Below are 18602 nucleotides of genomic sequence, written 5' to 3'. Positions count from 1 at the left end.
CTCTAGTGTCCATTCCTTTACCTGCAACAACCTTCTACACCAAAAGTGCCATGAAGAAATCCTCTACCTACAAAACAGAATTTCTAATACTACTACTACTCAAAGGCTACAACTACTACTGCTAATAAAAACAACTAAGATAAAGATTAAAGATACAGCAGTGATTTCTATGTGTTCCAGTGCACAGAAATAGAAGTGACACAAACGTACAAGAAGGTTTTTATTGATGTGATATCAATACAATCAAGTACTGTAGATTTTGTATAAGCAGACAAACATTTTCAATCAAAAAGAGTGCATTTTATACCCAAATTCTATTGCATAGAGTGCACGCAATAGCCTTGTATGACAAAAATCCTATAAGTAGATACATTGTACATTACACAAATAGAAAATAAAAGTCCACAAATAATCCTTCACAAACAACGCTAGAATGCTAACTACATGTTGTAAATGCTCTTAACTCATCAATGCTGTTAAATACCATTTATACGTTCTAGGCTTCGGTGGTCGGTTTTGGCATCCCTATTAAATTATCATAAATGTATAAATACATCTTCATTAATTCCATGTGCAAATGGGAATGGCCGTTTGTATTTATTGAAACTAAAACAAACAAATATCCCTTAAGAACCGAAGCAAGGCTTTTTTTAAAAACTTTTTTTTTGTTGTTTTTATAAAGAAAAAAAAAACAGAACAGTTCGAAGCAATTTGTGATGGAGACGGTACATGGATCTTACTGACACTTGTTAAATGATTTGCACACAGGGCAAACTCCACAAGCAAGTGACATTGTCTTTAAAAACAAACATAAGGACAGAGAGTAATAGCCACATGTAAGTCACATCACCATTTCATATGTCCAAAAAATAGAAGACGACAAAAAAGGCAACATACAGTACATAACGAGCCTTGGACTGTCTTTTAGACTCACGTAACAATAATGATACATCGCGGTTGTAGGTGTGTTCGTGTTATTAGACAAACAGGGCAAGAACAAGTGCATTGTTTGCATTACATAGATGTAAAATACTGATTAGGCCTATTTCCTAGCACTGCCTTTTCAGAGCAACTTGAATAGTCACTGTTTATGTATAGTGACACAGCATGGTAGATGTTTTATAAAAATGATTGTTAATCAGTCAAAGAGTATACATTCATTCTGATTGCAAAGTTTAATATTTGGCACAGTCTTCCTGTACATTGACATTCCTCCATCATGGTGTAAGGTAGTCCTAAATTCAGTGTAATGAAAGTGTTTGGGCGGCATAAGTTACATTAGATTCCTTTCTGAGCTGAGGCATTTAAAGGCACGGAGAAAGTAATGTTAGCACCAATTTTTCATTGTGAAATAACATCCAACAATTTTGCCCAAACCTCTTTTTCTCTCCCCTGTCTTCGGTAACTGCAACAATTGATAAAATATCTTGTACACTTCACAGAATGTATTTTCTTTTTTGTTCATGACTTGTACAACACAGAATTATTGCACACTGTTATGCCACTCATTGGACTAATATGCAAAATAGTCTGTTCAGTGTTAACCAGTGATTCATGTCTAAAAATGTTGTCTTATCTCAGTGTGTCGATTTAATTTCTGTTTTCTCCCATAATCTATTTATTACATTCATCAATCACTTATTTCATAACTTGTTCCCTTAATTTGCAAAGGCACCATTAGAGTGTCGTAAAATAAACCTATTTGGGATTCCTTTTTTAAAACCCAACAGCGGCCAAACATTTTTAAGTCAGATTTCTTGTGGAACATTAACAGAGCTGTAAGCTCTTCCGAAGGTTTTAATAACTTTACTCAAGTTTATTATTATCCTAGCTGAAGTGTTCATGACCTGAATGCCAGGGGGACAATGTGACACAACTACACACACACACACACACACACACACACATATTGACACAGTGACAGGCAGAAGGGTACACATACTGGAACATACAAGCACATGCATACACACACAGCGTGTATCTTTAATGCTTCATCCAACAGAAATGAGTAAATACACAGCTCTCACCCTTGGCCTACCACCTCTCCAAGAAATCTGGCAGGGGTTTGTTAAATGTTACGCAACCTGTATTTCACAACCTGTGGGCCTCAGTCAGTCCCTTTACTTATTCATGGAGTAAATGCAGATCGATTCTCATTTCCAGCCATATACTTTGACAATATTCAGCTCTGAAACATCCTGTCCTTGTTGCCAGGGATCCTTCCATTAAGCTAAACTAATTCAGCTATTTTTGACACTGATGTGGTTTGGGAATTATGGAAAATCTTTTAATTTAAAACTACAAATATATCAGAATTGCTCTCATTTTCCCAGCAACCAGTCACGTGCAAGCTGGCACTGGAGGAGGAAGTGGATGAATTTTATTTGTTATCAATTTACCTCGTTGTTTTCTCAAGTTTACAGTATTTTGACAATTTTGTAGCATGTAGTCAGAATGAGGCTTTTACTGTATGGCAGCACGGATTGTTCACTTTGTTAATGATGAGGGACACTGATTTATTAATCGGGAGTATACCATTAGAAAGCAATGATGTCATGGTCAGAGCATGTGAAGAGGATGACTGCAACATGGTGGATTTGCAGTGCATATGGGAAAAGGGAAAAACCATCAGATCGATACAAGGAAAAAGGCCATCGATCCAACTATAGTTGTGCCCTTACTGTCCATTTACAGTTGCTCTCAGTATCTATTCTATGGCATGTAAACATTGACTGTATGCATACATATCGTCCTCAATTAATATTGTCCTGAAAGTTTAAAAAAGGCATTGTCCTTGCATGATGTTGTTGATGCTTTTAAAAAGGCCAATTCAAATTTAATAATTCTAATACTGTGAGGTCATACTAGGTCATACTATTCTTGGACTGTATCTCTAAATTGCATTTCTGGATAGTTCAATAAATTATAAGAAATACAAAGACCCATCATTTTAAATGGTTGGCTACTAAGTTCAGAAAGAAGCAGAAACAGATGTTTATGCCAACTCACTGTCAAAATATATATCTCACTCTAAAAACAAAGATTTAATCCCATTACTAATTTTAATGAAGCAACTGTTTAGAGTACCAAAAAGGTCAAACAAAAGAAAAGTGAAAATAATGGTCTTATAGCACCAAATGCTTTGTTTTACTATTGTTTGTCTATATTTCTAAGTTGTACATTGTATTGTTGCTCTTTATGTCAGTATTGTCATTCACTGTTTAAGTAGGAACACAAGGGGGCGTGGCTGCAGCCAGAGGAACCAATCACCCCCCCATGGTCTGGTGATGTCGTCCTTATGATGTCAGAGCATGTGGACAGGATGTGCAGTCACATGGGAAGGTCTGTTACTAGCACATTACAAAGTAAGGCACTTAATAGTCTGAATCCAATAAACAACAACAACAATGATGACAAGGACCAAATAATAACAATAAAATTATGACAATATAATAATTAAAATAATATAAGCTAAAAAACACCAACATAAAATACAACCCAAAACACACATTTGAAGGACATTGAAACACAGAACACAGTATAATATTCCTTCCCCTGCCTTTTAAATCTTTCCATATTTCATTCAAAAAAGTTTTTTTTTTCTTTTGCTGATATTGTTGAGGGTGAGACAGATACAGATGATGGAAATTGTATTGAGAATTTCATGGGTTTTGTGTTTCTATTATGGCTGCAGGTATTTTAGGTTTAGGGCTGCTCTGAGGTGCCAATACAGGAACGTGTTGGGAATGAAAGGACAGGGTTATGTAGGACAGAGCAGGAATCCTGAGAAGGAGGAATGGATGTATTCGGTGGAATAGAGGCCATTTGCCTGATCTGAAGGCATCTGGACCCATACCTGGTCACCCTCCTTCAGCTCTAGGACAGCACTACCAGACGCCTGGTCCATGTAGCCTTTCTTGTATTCATCATAGGTGTAAGTGGCTGGTACATTGTTCTTGTACAGTGCCACCCACAGGCTAGTTCCCTTTACATGCATGTGGTACGCAAAGTAGTAGACACCAGATATAGGAGCAGTGAACATGCCAGTAGCCGAGCTGTAGGCATTTTGCCCGTTGTACAGGGTCCTGTCAAATTTGATTGGCATGCCAGAGGGAGGGAAAGGCGTGGTGAGGATGGCTGTGAAGGCTGGTGCTATAGAGGCAGAGAGTGGAACTTGACTGTATGCTGGCCCCTTTCTGTCTCCTGGTACTTCACCCCCTTCCAACTGGTCTGTTGGACCTGCAACAACTGTTTGGCCATTTCCTGGAGGACCTGGGGGCCCTGGTGGCCCAGGAGGCCCAGGGTTACCATTGAGCCCAGCAGGGCCTGGTTTCCCCGGAGGACCTTGGGGACCTATGGCTCCCTTATCTCCAAACTTACCCAGCCCTGGTGCCCCTGGAAGTCCGGGTTCACCCTTCAGGCCAGGGACACCCTGTGGCCCCATGGGACCCATGGGCCCTTGAAGACCAGGAATACCTGACTGACCCCTGGGACCTGGTGTCCCTATAAACCCTGTTTCACCTTTTGGCCCGGGAGCACCTGTCAGCCCAGGATTACCAGGAAGGCCAATATGCCCTGCTTCACCTTTGGGTCCAGGTTTTCCAATAGGACCATTCAGCCCAGGGATGCCTTTGTCCCCAGAGATACCAGGTTTTCCAGGGATCCCATTGGGGCCTTGATCACCTCTGAGGCCAGGCAGTCCTGGAGGGCCCTGGGGCCCCAGCTCTCCCTTCTGTCCTGGTATTCCGTGTTTTCCTGGAAGTCCCATTGGGCCTTGAAGTCCTTGTGGCCCTGGTTGTCCGTCAAGGCCTGACTCCCCAATTGGGCCCACCCTTCCTTGATCTCCTTTGTCCCCTGGGAGACCAGGCAAACCAATATGGCCCTTTTCTCCTTTTGGCCCACCCAGACCAGGTTTTCCATAGCCTGGAGTCCCAGGAAATCCAGGAGCACCTCTGGGCCCTGGCTCACCTTTGGGACCTAGTGGACCTGAGCCTCCTGGCAGTCCATCTAGCCCAGGCTTCCCTAACCCAACTGGCCCTGGCAGACCTTGTAGACCTGGAGCCCCTGCCTCTCCTGGTTCACCTCGATCCCCCGGGAGTCCATTATCACCTTTAAGACCAGACGGTCCAGGCAAACCTTTTAGTCCTGGCTTGCCTATACCTGGAAGACCGGGTGGTCCTGTAGCACCTTTTAGCCCAGGTGGACCCCTTATACCTGGAGGTCCTGGCTTCCCATTTCCATTCTCACCCTTAAGCCCGCGATCACCTGGTGGGCCAGAAATGCCCTTTAATCCTGGTTCTCCCCGAGACCCAGGGGGGCCTCTGATACCTGGAAGCCCAGGTTTTCCATTTAGAGACAGGCCAGCCGGGCCAGGGAGGCCTGGCTGCCCTGGGGGACCTCTGGGACCCGGTTCACCACGAGGACCAACCTCGCCATTAAGCCCTTGCATCCCCTTTGGCCCAATCTTTCCTGGGAGACCTGGAAGTCCAGGCTTACCAATTCCTGGAAAGCCAGAAGGCCCCTGAGGGCCTGGCTGGCCATTGAGACCAGGCTTCCCCAGTCCAGGTTTTCCTGGAAGTCCTGCTGGCCCAGGGGGCCCTCTTGGTCCAGGTTTCCCTTGGGGTCCTGGTTCCCCCTTCACTTCCATCATAGGTGGCATATCTAGAAAAAACAAAGGTGATCATGTTGTTAGTGTAATGTATTTAAAACAAAAAAGAAGAGGAGATATCAACAAGATTTATACAAATGTGTCTGTGTACAGTGTGCATTTTGAGAAAAAAAAATGTTTAAAATTGCTGTAGGTCAATTAAAAAAAATATCAGTATGCAATTCCTATCTACACTGCAGCCAACTTCATCCCATGGCTGCTGCACCAATAAAGGCAAATTCTGGAAACCTCCTGTTTTCTGCTCAGACACTCAGAAGACAACACTGCTTCATCCTAATGTAAGAATTAAAGATGGACACATTACTGCCACTTAAGGCAAGAGTGTTAGGCTTTTTAAAGCAGCAAAACTTTCTCCAGCGATGCCTTATTTTCCTTGTTTAGCAAAATGAGCATGTATGATAAATTAATAAGGAGCCAGTACATGTCAATGTATACACAAGAACAGTTATTCACCCCTACACATGTTGTAGAAGATCTTCTGACTCAAAAGGCTGCTTCTGGTACAGAAAGTGTATACATCCTCTTTGCTGTTGATACACAGAACACAGCACCATCATAAGTGTGAATGCTGACAAGCATTCAAATCTTTATTCTTATTCTTCTGTATGTTTTTCGATCATTAACTATTTCTGCATTCTTTCAGCTACAGAAGCTATTCAAATATCAAAGCCATCGAAATGAATGGACAGAATGTTCAAATCCTCAACCTACTCCATTTTGAAATTCAACTACTTCCATTCAGACTTCATTTAAGCTTTAAACAGGTCACAAGACCTTCAGCTATTAAATTCCTATTCATCTTTTTGAAATCTTATATGGTTTTTACAAAATCGAAGTTTATGTTTTGTAAAATATTCAGCCTTTTTCAGCCCTTCTTTCAGTGTGTGATCTCTAAAAACCAAAGAGTATATGAATAAAAGATAATATGTCTGCATCGTGATTGTTCGCCACAATGGTGTCTACCAAAGAATATACACATACAAGATAATACATTGGCATTTTGGTTGTCCACCAGAAACATATAAATAAATTGTCATGACATATAAATAAACAAGTCATAAATTGAGTTTTATCCAGCTTTAAGCCACACTTTTACTCTTTAGATCTTGGTCATTTTAAGTATATCTTTTAACTGGATGAAGGATCTTAGTCATTGGACATCTGGATCTTAAGTTGTCAGAGAAATAAGTTGAGCAAACATTAGCAGCAGCTCGGCTCACACAGAGCCCCTCCCAGACGTCCAGTGTCCACAGAACAGCCTCGGAGAAACACAGATTTTTTACGTGACACTGCTTTATTCAGTGTTTTTACGGTTTTCATCCCTATGTACATTTGTTTTGAAGAGGAGACCTCTGCGGATAATTAGGCTCCCGGTAAAAACCTGCTGAACATCTGGATCTTAAGTTGTCAGAGAAACAAGCTGAGCAAACTCAGCTCAGCTCGCAGCTCCTCTGGACGTCCTGTGTCTGTCCGTGTCAGAGAAACACTGATTTTTAACATGAAACTGCTTTATTCACTGTTTCTACCAGTTTTAATTACTGGATCTGTTTGTTTTGGAGAGGAGGGGACCTCTGCGGATAATTCAGCTCCTGGTAAAAACATCCTGAACTATGAACACTGAAGAAATACTACTTTCAAATACTACTTTCTGTTTACTTCTTATAGTTGTAAAGGACACACACACACACACACACACACACACACACTTCACACACTTCACAAACTTTGCACATTTTACACACTTCACACACACATACTGACACACACACACACACTCTCACTTACCCACACTGTCTTTCAAAATAAAAGCATCAGACAGTAACTGTATCTTAACAGGAAGCTCAGGATGAGGCTTGATTTCCAAAATAAAAGCCCCCAGATGGTAATAAGAGCTTACCAGAGGACTATGGACAAGGCTGAAATGTCAAAATAATTAATTTGAGATTTCTGCATTTTTAGCAATGCCTGGCAATTTATTCTTCTTCTGTATGTTTTTCAGTCAACTACTACTTCTGCATACTTTAAGCTACAGAAACCATTCAAATGTTGAACTTGCTCTTTAAGAACATTTATGCTCCTATTTAACATTTACCTTTTATACTTTTTAAAAATATTATTATTTTAAAATATTAAACTTTTTAAAACAATTTATTACAATAGAAGTGAAAAACTTAAACAATATTAAGTTTAGCTTCCAGCTTTTTTAGCAATGCCTTTCAGCTCATAGCTTCCTTGGATAATGCAGTTCAGCTTCCAATTCTAGCAATCAGCAGTGTTTTGTAACTCTCAGCTCTTTAGGCCAATGCCTTTTGTGTTCCAAAGTGTTTGGCAAATCAGTTCATCTGTGTGATATTAATACAAAGCATTTTTTTCTTTCAGCCTTTTCAGACAATTTATTTCAACTTCCAGCTTTGACAGTATTAAAGTTTAGCTTCCAGCTTTTCTAGCAATGTATTTCAACTATTAGCTTCTTTAGGTAATGTAGTTCAACTTCCAATTCTGCCAGTTTTATATTTCAGCTTCCAGGTTTTTCAGCAGTGCAGTGCAATGCATATGAGCTTTCAGCTTTTTCAAGCAAAATTCATTTCAGATTTCTGCAATTTCAGCAATGCTTTTATTTCGGCTATCAGCATTCACATGCATTTTCCGCAGGAAATGCATTTTCCAGTTTTACTTCAACTTCCTTGGTTCCTTGGCTTGTAATAACTAACAGGATAGCGTCATGCCTGCTACCTCAGAGTTCTCATAATCAGCTGAATGGGTTTGCACACATTCTACTTTGAAATGAAAACAGCTACTACATCTACTATTCTACTAATCTACAATTTTGAGAAGATTCTCTTAGAAGCACAAATTGTTCATCATTTTAGTCATCACCAGTAACTTCTAAATAAACCAGTCCATAAAAGTTAGCTTTACTAAATAGACGATTCATCTGTAAAAAGTAATATGTCTTGGTCAACCAAGCTGATTAACTTCTAAAAACTAGAAGTTTAGTATTGACATCAATCATTTTCATAGCATACAAGGCATTTTTAAAAAAATGTGATTAGCTATCGAAGTTTTGGAAGAAGATGTCAATATAGAGATAGTGAATGTGGCAGATACTAAGGCACTAAAGAGAGAAGAAGTAAAATACATCTGGTGTATGAATATATGTTGTAACAAGTTGCTCCATACAAGCAACATCTGACATCACAACATTATTACCTGGGAAATGAAAATTGAAACTATGATGTAAAATGAAAACCTGGAAACTCGGACATCTTGAAATTTAAAACATAATGTCAGAAGACATTTAGACTGTTGGAAATCTAAAAAAAAGAAAAGAAGACAGAATATTGTGATATTTTGTAATGTAGTAGTACTAAAAAATGGATGATAGCATTTTTACATAGCCTTGTATGAGTTCAGGGGCAGAGGAGTCTTTTCCTGAATTCCCTTTTATACAGTATCTTTTCCTGACCTGATGATGTTTCCTCTTACATTCTTAGTGATTATTTGACTGTTCGGACCATTTATCCATCCATCCATCCATCCATCCATCTGTTTCTTGACAGCTTGTTCAGGGTCATGTGGGGCTAAAGCCTATCCCAGCTCAGATTGAGCGGAATGCAGAGTAAATTCTGGACAGGTTGCCAATCGATATATACAATATAACAGTACTCTATGTTCCTGAGTTCAGCGGTTGTTATGTAATAGTAGAGTTGGACAGAAGATAACTTTTCTGTTTTCTGATTGACTAACGTAGGGGTCTAATTGAGTTTGAGTGAGTCACTAAAATGCAAATTTCTTGGTTGTGTAACAGAGGGAAAACCAGACTGAAAATGCCACATGTCATAAACTGTCTCATTATTCTTTCCCAGCACAGTGGAGAAGAACACAGCCAGGCCAGAAAGAGCAGAAACACAAGCTTGATCTGCAGAACATTACAATCACCAACACGCATCCACCACAATTTCAGCCGATTTGTTGCTCCACTGTATCAGCTCAGCAACACTATCCCTTCATGTTTAAAAATAAAATAAAATCGGAGCGTATTGTGGAACAACCAATGCTTGAATCCAAACCAGTTTATTCCTTTAGTTTCATAATTAATCTCAGCTGGTCTGTTATTTAACCATATCCAAAGAAAACGTTATGTGATGTGATAGTTGGCCTCCAAAACCAAGGATACGCCAATACAACTTCAGTATTTATTACTGATAACTGAAGTGCCTCAAGTGTCTCAATAGTAAATGTGAAAACCATACTTTTTCCCTTTCCTTGCAACAATCTTTAAAGAAAATTTAAGCTAGGAATGTTCCCTTTGCACTACTCTGACTGTGACCGTAGGCCACTACTTCCCTCTACTGGCAGTTAATGAGACATGCAGCCTTTTCAATCAATCAATATTTGAAATACAACACAATTTAGTGAAAAGCTTAAAGACATGTTTTAAGACATGTAAAAAAAAAATACTTTGCTTTGAATAATAATTTTTCTATTTTTTCACAAAAAAAGATTTTTCCACAAAAAGTTCAATTACCTCATTAGAAATTCCTAAAATTACATCTAATCCTTCTTCCTTATTGAAAAAATCAGAATCTGTGAATATGCACATATTATTCATTTCAGACATGTAACTGCTGAACACAAGATGTCTCCTACTTCATTAAAAAGTCCATTCTCAGTGCATGTGCACTGGTGGTTTCAAGTTTCCACATCACATGTGTGTAAATTGCACTCTGGACCAGAATTGGTTTCAAAACTAGTTGTGATCACAAATAATGCTGGTAGATACACGCATTAAACTCATATTTAAGGTGAGCACTGAGAAACTCATATCATTCTGCTCAATTAAGCTCAAACATCAAACAAGTGAAGTAACAACAAGCAAAGCACATTTTGCTTGTGTGGAGAGGGATTATAATGATGCTAAAGAGCATTTTGGTTTTAGTATTGTATCATTCCAAGAATGTTGCATTTGTCATGTTTGTGAGCAGCATGCTGAAGAAAAGTGGTATAACTTGCTGATGGTGGATGCTGCTACATTCGGCCTGTAGTTTGAAGCCAGAAAAATATTTCTGGCTTGTTCAAGGGGACACACACACGCACACATTTTATATTAAGTGTTTTATATTAAGTGATCATAAGTCTGTGAAATCATTATAACTCCTGCAGTGCTTTAAATTTAAATATATTTGGGATCATGGGCATTAGGCCTCAAAACATAGATGCAAAATCAACTTATAGCAAAATATCAATTTTTACAATGCGGGTCTTATTCTTATGGTTGTGGCTATTATTCGTATTGTTTGTGCTAAAACTTTGTCCACCATCTTCATTGCTAAAATCTGTAGGCGGGGATGGGGAACACAAGTGGTGAGAAGATCAGGCAGGTTGTAAACAACCCCACAATTTTACTACACTCATTTGGAAGAGAAAATAATCTGACATTAAAATTAATACCCAAATGTCCATTAGATTTTGCAAACCAACTTCTAGGTTTAACTTTGACCTATTTACTATATTGTACAGGTCTGCTATGATAGGAGGGATTATAACATGGCATTTCTGGTGAGCTCACTTAAAGTTCTGCCTCCAGATAACTGCTTTACATAATATGTGTAGATATTGGGATAGGATTTTGTGTATGTAAGTAAGGGTGCCACACTCACACACACAATTCTTTGCATCACTAGTGGGTCCAAGAATGGCATGGTTAATTTCACTTAATTTTAAACAGCTGCTGAGTTTAGTCTTGTTTCCTGGCATGTAGCTCCACTGTACACTACCTTTCAAATCATCCGGAGAAGAGAATGTGGTGATCAGAGGTTAGCATGGCCTTCTCAATAACTGTTGCAATAACCCTGAGGATTCAGTCTTAAATGACTAGTGTGTAGGATTTAGTGGCATCTAGTGGTGAGGTTGCAGATTGCAACTAACTGAATGCCCCCTCCCCCCCTCCTCTTCCAAGCAAGTAAGAGAAACTACGGTGGCTGCGAAACTCGCAAAAAACATGAAAGGCCCTCTCTAGAGCCAGTGTTTGGTTTGTCCGTTCTGAGCTACTGTAGAAACATGGCGGGCTCTGTGAAAGAGAACCTGCTCCCTATGTAGATATAAAGGGCTCATTCTAAGGTAATGAAAACACAACAATTCTTATTTTCAGGTAATTATACACTAATTAAAACATACTTATGAATATTATATTCCATTTATGTCAAGTTCATTCCGCTCGATGCCACTAAATTCTACACACTGCACCTTCAAAGACTTAAGTTTTGCTTACAAACACATGAATTGATTAAAGCAAGAAATTAACTCAACTATGACCTGGTGGCCCTCTTACCTGCTTGGGTGGGCCTGTTGGTTTGCTCTTGTTGTCTTGCAGGTGAAAGCAAAAAAATAGAAACACCCAAGCAGACCAGAGGACCATCAGAGTGCTAAAGTACTGACTCCAGTCCAGATGAGATTGATATATAAAATACAGGTCATGAAACCTTGTGTGAAGGAAACATTCAATAGTTATTTGGAAAAACTTAGCAGCAAAGGTATCAGTGTCCATTTTCACATGGCCACATTCTCCTCACTAACCTTAAAAGAGATGTCTCTTTGACTTATTACACTCGGAAAATGTTAAATGTGTGGGACACTTAACATCAGAATAATAAGTATCATTAAAACCTATGGTCTGTTTGAAGAGTTGACAATTTAGGATTCAAAACTACACCTAATACAGTTATACATAAAGACACAGACATGTATATGATTAATTTAAAGCAATTAAATGTTATAATAAAAGTTGATCTCATGCAATAAATATGTATTTCCACACACTTGTATTCAGGTGGGCTGCTGTAAGCAACATACTACAATTCAAACATGTGATACATTTCAATAGTGATGCAATGTAGACATGTAACCACTGAGTGGCAGTAAAAGCATTGTATTAGTGTGAGCAACAGGCTGTATTAGTTTTACTCCTCCTAATCCAAGTCTTGTTTCTGCCACACATTTTGCAATCCCATTTATAGAAAGCATAACTTTTGATTGTGTAAATTCGTCTGGCAAATCTTTGATGTTCCTGTGAGTGATTTAAATAATACATTTTAACCATGAATTTGCTCTGAATCCAACTGCTGGAGAGTCTTTCTTTGTCAAACATGATTTCATGGTACTGAAATGAAAATGTGTCCCCCATTTACTTTTAAATTTGCTTTGAAGAGGGGGCCTCTGATAATACAAGGCATATTCCATATGATCCAGAACTTGAATTTGTAGTTGGAGTCAAATTTAATAATGCCAGCAATGACAACATGCACATTTTCTCAGGATCATTATTACACCCCCCCCCCCTTTACCAGCTCCTCTGCCTGAGCTTTTATTTCTTCTATTTTTATTTCCTTCACACTCTCTCCTCCATCCCACAACTGAAGAATATGTGATAAACAGTGAGGTAACAACATCCAGATGGTGGGAGGAACAACTGGCCCAGTGGAGCTCAGCAAACAGTGGGCAATCAGGCCTCCATTAGGCTCCAACTGAGGACCTGCCAAACACTGCTGGACCCACAGGGAAAGAAGACACACACTCCAGTGAGCCCTTCCATAACATCTTGGACATCTTGGGACATTGGAGACATGTTTTGTTCATAAGAAGTTGTTTTTTTGTGTATGTTTCTGTGTAGTTTTGAACTTATTGTGCATATATGATGAGATAACACACTTGCACTACACCCACATGCATTACTTACCGATGTAATGTCCCTTGCCCTCTCGGAACGGGGGTCCAATAGGCCCTTTCATCATGGGCTGCATGTACTTCATATGGGCTACGGGGGGATAGCCTCCAGCAAGAGCACGCCCCCCCAGCATCAGTAGAACACAGACAGGAGCCAACAGCATGGTCACCAGCATCCCAGGCTTCAGATGTCACACACAAAGAACTGCACACATAAACAGAAAAGGGAAATTGTTTGAGAAAACGACATCAGGGATTTGTTCATGTGGACCGAGAACTAGCAGTGTTTTCACTTTTAACTTCCTGAAATCAATGACTATCACCAGTATGAGAGTGATAAAGCAGAGGTTGCATTTACACCCACAGTGATAATAAGTTATAAAACCATACAGGTGTAATACTAAACATCATACAATACCATACATTTGTGGGAAAACACTTCAAAACATTTAAGATTTGAAAGTTGCATTTCATGTAAAACATACATTTGCTGTTTATTGGTTGAAAAGACTGAATAACTCTACTACAAGCCATTTGAACTGATGCACTAACATTAAATCTCAACTTCTGTAAAGGAGATTTGGCTTTACATCTTCTATCTACAAGCCAGCCACAGACAGTATGGCCAACGGAAACCAAGGAAGCCAAGGAAGCATGTTTCTTGCATGAAAGCATGGAAGATATTCATGCTCAAACATAAATGGACAAAAGGCTGGCTGACATCTATAAAAGCATACATTATATTGCTTTACTATGTCCACAATCTCCAGCACTGGTGAATGATAAGTAGAATGGCCCCTTAAGTTTAATATGTGCAAACAAGTATATAACATATTTATGTCCCGGCCACCAGCTGCTGCACAGGTACTCTGTGGTAAGTACTTAGCTGAGTTAGTGTTTGGCCTAGATGGACCTCAGAAACTGTGACAGGCAGATATGTTGACTTTAATTTGCTTCAGGAAGAAATGACCACATCGTCCTCCGCCAAATATTTTCACAACCGTGGTCAGGTGCGAAAAGGAAACCACCAGAGGACAGTTACTGTGTTTGTGTATCATGAGTGTGCAACTGTGGGTGTCCAGGACTGGCTTGAACTGGTGAAATGATGTGTGAAAATGGCATCAATTTCCACTCTGACTCTCCACCTCCACTGAGTTCTTTTCGTCAGCTTTCTTTGGACTGATGACTGTCTGGAGTTATTTTGTGATACTGTGCAGTCTCAGCCTGTTACCTTTTTAAATGCCAACAATGTCACGCTTATATTAAGCTTGAAATTGTGTGGGAGTGTGTGTGTGAGAGAAAGAACGGTGCATTACTGTGAAAAACTGTATCCTGTAAGTTCCCTCTAGAACAACTGATTTAATTGCTTGGGGTCCAGACCTTTAAATCTGCCAACTCCACCAAGTCGAGTTGACTGGAAATGGAGTGTAACGAGTTGACAGTTCTGTTTGATATCAGGCACTTGATTTAACTGACATATAGTATTTTCATACACTTAGAGAACAGTATAGGGGATAGGAAGCATTAAACAAAAAAGACTAACAAACAAAATAGACTTGGACATACTACAGTGGGTCTCTAGTTTCAAATATAAATCATATGTCACACATGATATGAACATTTGCATCCCTTTTCTGCTTGACACAAGTCATTTTGTCACTGTATCTAAGCATCAGCCTTTTATTAGCTATTATTTGCAGAGATTGATTCAGTGTAGATTTAAGCAGCAAGAGAGTTCAAAGCTTATTACGAAGCACAGGAGTTACATGAACATGAGTTGACATTTTCTAATTTGAAAATGATCTGACATTTTTTCTAATTTGAAAATTACACCAAATTACACACTGCAGTTAATTGGAAGCAGGGGTCGAGTGTAAACTGGAAGTTCACGGCAGACCTCGACTCACAAGTACTTAGAAAAAGGTGTGTTCATTGCCACCATCTGTGCTGAGATCAGGTCTGTTTTACAGCTTTGTTCTTGCCCTCGTCTGCGATTGTTTAACAGCCGCATAGCGAGGCAGTCGAATTCTTGTTTTACAGCCATTTACCAAAGTGTTTGCCTAAGTTTCTGAGTTAGTTTTTTGTAATTTGTGTGTGTGTGTGTGTGTGTGTGTGTCTGCGGTATTTGTTTATGCTTGTTTGTGTTGCTCTGTGTTATAGAGTCAACACAAGTCAAAGATCACTTCTTAAATGTTCACACCAAATTAATCATGAAAAATGAAGAAAAACAAAGACAAAGATGTTAAGAGAAAAATAAACGGGAGAAACAGAAAATGCAGTATTGTTAGGGCAGTGTTTGGTGGTTGGCCGACTCGCTGGCTGGCTGGCAGGGAAGCTCGTCTGGTATGGGGGTCTGTGGTTTTGGTGCAGATGCAATTTAACAGCCGGCTCTGGATGCCCACCATTCTTTAAAGAACCAGAGCAGCACACACTCAAACAACAGAAGCTGCACATGAACAGGGATCAGACACAGACGGGCGGCTCACAGACCTCCACAATCTGTTTATCAAATGTTTTCTCTGAAAAACTCTGCAGACGTTGTTAAAAAAAAATCTCACGCAATCCTCTCTGGCTGGCCACCACGAGACTAGTGCTGGACCAAGATCCGTACATGCTCCTGCACACAAGAACACCCACATAACAAAGCACACACATACACACACTCTCAGTATGCATGAGAACACAATGTAGCTCTGGTAAGTGGTTGCGCAGGGTGTCTCGAAAATACTCAAACTCGTTAACTTCCCACCATTTTCACATAAAATCAGTCCATTCAAAACAAACCATAACAAAACTCCGGCTTTGAGAGGAGAGAGGAGCTAATGGTGAATCAAAGCCTCCCACAGTCATTAAACATGAGCAGCATCCAAAGTTACAGTGAAAAAGCCTCATCTGGCAGGCCGAGTGACACTTTATATAAAACAGATTGAAGAGAAAGAAAAAAAAAACACCACACACGTTACATCAACAGTTCCAAAAATACACAAAGGAAGAAAAAGCAGAACAGAACTGAATTTTTTCAGCATTAATGAGGAAATGAGGGAGAGTGTGATCCTTGTGTCTAAAAGGGCACCGCCAATTCCATCACCATTTGACTGTTCCTGCTTCCAGACAGCTGTCACATTGCTGAGTGCTATGACATCAAACGCAAAGACACATGTTGGCAAGTGTGTATAATGAACATAGACAGACATTTTTCCCACATAGACTACACCTTACAGATCTCTCTCCAAACCACCTGGTAATATGAGTCACAGAAAACAAACCAAACCCCAAGCTCTCAGTCTTTCTTGAACATGTGTTGGATGCCATTTTAACAGAGCCGAAACACTAATCTGTAAAGGCTTCAGGCCGCCAAAGCAGACTTCAGTGCCTCCAAACCAAAACTCAGCAGCATCTCAAGTGGCCTGATCAGACAGGCAGAAGAGACACAGACACCGCGGCAGAACGCAGGCCAAGGACACACTTCCTTAACTGCTCCGTCTGCTCGCTAATGAAATCAGCAGCACCGGGGAGGTGAGGTTGAAGGTGCTCTGCCTCCACTTCCCTTAAGCGGTACATCCAGACTGCCAGGCATTTCCTAAACCACGTGCCACAGAGAGATCATAGGAACACCAAATGCGAGGGTTCGGTATCGTGGAGGGAAAAGCAGGCGGTTGTTTTTGTGGTGAACTTCTGAGCAGCTCCTTGAGTGGAGGAATCATCACCTGAGCATCGTGTACCGCGTAATGCTAGTTTAGGCATTTTACAAAAACACCAAATGGTTCAAACAACAACCAAGATCCATGATCATAGTTTGGTTACAACCACAGCTCTCGCAGAGAACTTGCCCTTAAAACCTGACCACATATTTTAGCTGATTCATCCAATTCTGACAAACCTTGGCCACAACCACAACCATCACCATTCCAGACTTTAACCATGAATCCACATGGTTGGTCTGCTGTTATTCAACCACAACCATCCTTCTTTACCAAACTCTCATCTTATAAATTCAGCTAACAAATGTTGGAAACTTTTTACAGCAAGAATGCATTTCTAGCACCAAGGGAGGAAGAAAGGCACAGTTAAAATAAATTCAATTTATACATCTGTGGTTTCTTATTCAATATGTAGTCTAGACACATGAGCGTTAACGGATTTTACAGATTTGTGGGAAAAAAACAGCACCTGCAAACCTCTAGCAAACTCTTAAAACACACACAAACAGGCACAAACACAACTAAGGTGTCACTACCAGACAACAGAGAGCTCTATTGACCATTGACCTGTATGTACACCTTGTTCTATACGTATATAAGAGAGCGAGGGAAAAACAGAGAAGGGAGAAAGTGAGCACAACAGTTATACAACATGTAGGCAGCCAGAGCCACACTGCCCTTATTGAATCTGAAGTTGTGTGTGTGTGTGAGAGGGGTAGAGGAAATTGAGCTTGAGGGGTTTTATTTAGAGAATCACCTTCTTTTGAATGAGGTAATCCCTCCTGTGGCACTCGGGCCATTACTCCTTTCCGGTGTCAGCTCACCACGTAATATTTGAGTAGTGGTCACAGTTTTTGGTGGCTTTGAACGGACCCCGTATTACTCAACACTGCATAAATAAGCATTGGGGAAACAGTACGGCTGTTCACGTAACGTGTCCGTGTGTGCGTAAAAGTGGCAACTGAACTAATGCATATATGATGAGGCATTAACATCTGCTTTTTTAGTTGCCACCGGCTGGAAAGTATATTGAGGATTTTGTTTGGTTGCTTTTCAGGAAAGAACTGGTCTTTCTGCGTCACCTCAATAAAAGCCCCTATGTTCTTCCACATCACTATACGTATTATAAGTAATTATTTTAAATGTCGAGACATGATGTATGATGTTTACACTTCTGCTGCATCATGCTGATGCACACGCACACACGTGACATATCAAATGCGTAGTCACTTACTCTATATAGCCAAAACTATGTGGACACCCCTATATATTTGTGTGTTTATGGTTTGGGGCTGCTCATGGTTTGAGCTAAGTCCTTCAGTTCCAATTAATAATGATTATTTTTCAGTATAGTTTAATTTGAGTTATGTATTCATGGTAATTTCTCAATAACTTGATTATTTTTTTGGTCTATGGAATACTTCAAAATGCCCATCACAAGTTCCTTAAGTCCAAGGTGACATCATCAAATTGCTTGTTTTGTCTGACCGACCATCCAATAGATATTTAGT

At 39.9% G+C, this 18602-nt stretch overlaps 1 protein-coding gene across 2 annotated transcripts in view; it reads right to left on the bottom strand.

The window, feature by feature from the left end:
* Positions 1-207: 207 nt before the first annotated feature.
* col8a2 (collagen, type VIII, alpha 2) overlaps positions 208-18602 on the bottom strand; it is a 111462-nt gene continuing 93067 nt past the window's right edge. For both annotated transcript variants that reach the window (XM_067611333.1, XM_067611332.1), the window contains 2 exons: positions 13404-13595; positions 208-5661 (listed from right to left, as the gene is read on the bottom strand). In XM_067611333.1, coding sequence (XP_067467434.1) covers positions 3761-5661; positions 13404-13566 — 2064 coding nt within the window. In that variant the 5' untranslated portion in view covers positions 13567-13595 and the 3' untranslated portion in view covers positions 208-3760. The remainder of the gene's footprint in view (positions 5662-13403; positions 13596-18602) is intronic.

This window comes from Thunnus thynnus, chromosome 15, assembly GCF_963924715.1.
Source record: "Thunnus thynnus chromosome 15, fThuThy2.1, whole genome shotgun sequence".
Lineage (NCBI taxonomy): Eukaryota > Metazoa > Chordata > Actinopteri > Scombriformes > Scombridae > Thunnus > Thunnus thynnus.
Note: the sequence above shows the minus strand (reverse complement) of the source record. Positions and strands in the feature narration are given on the sequence as shown.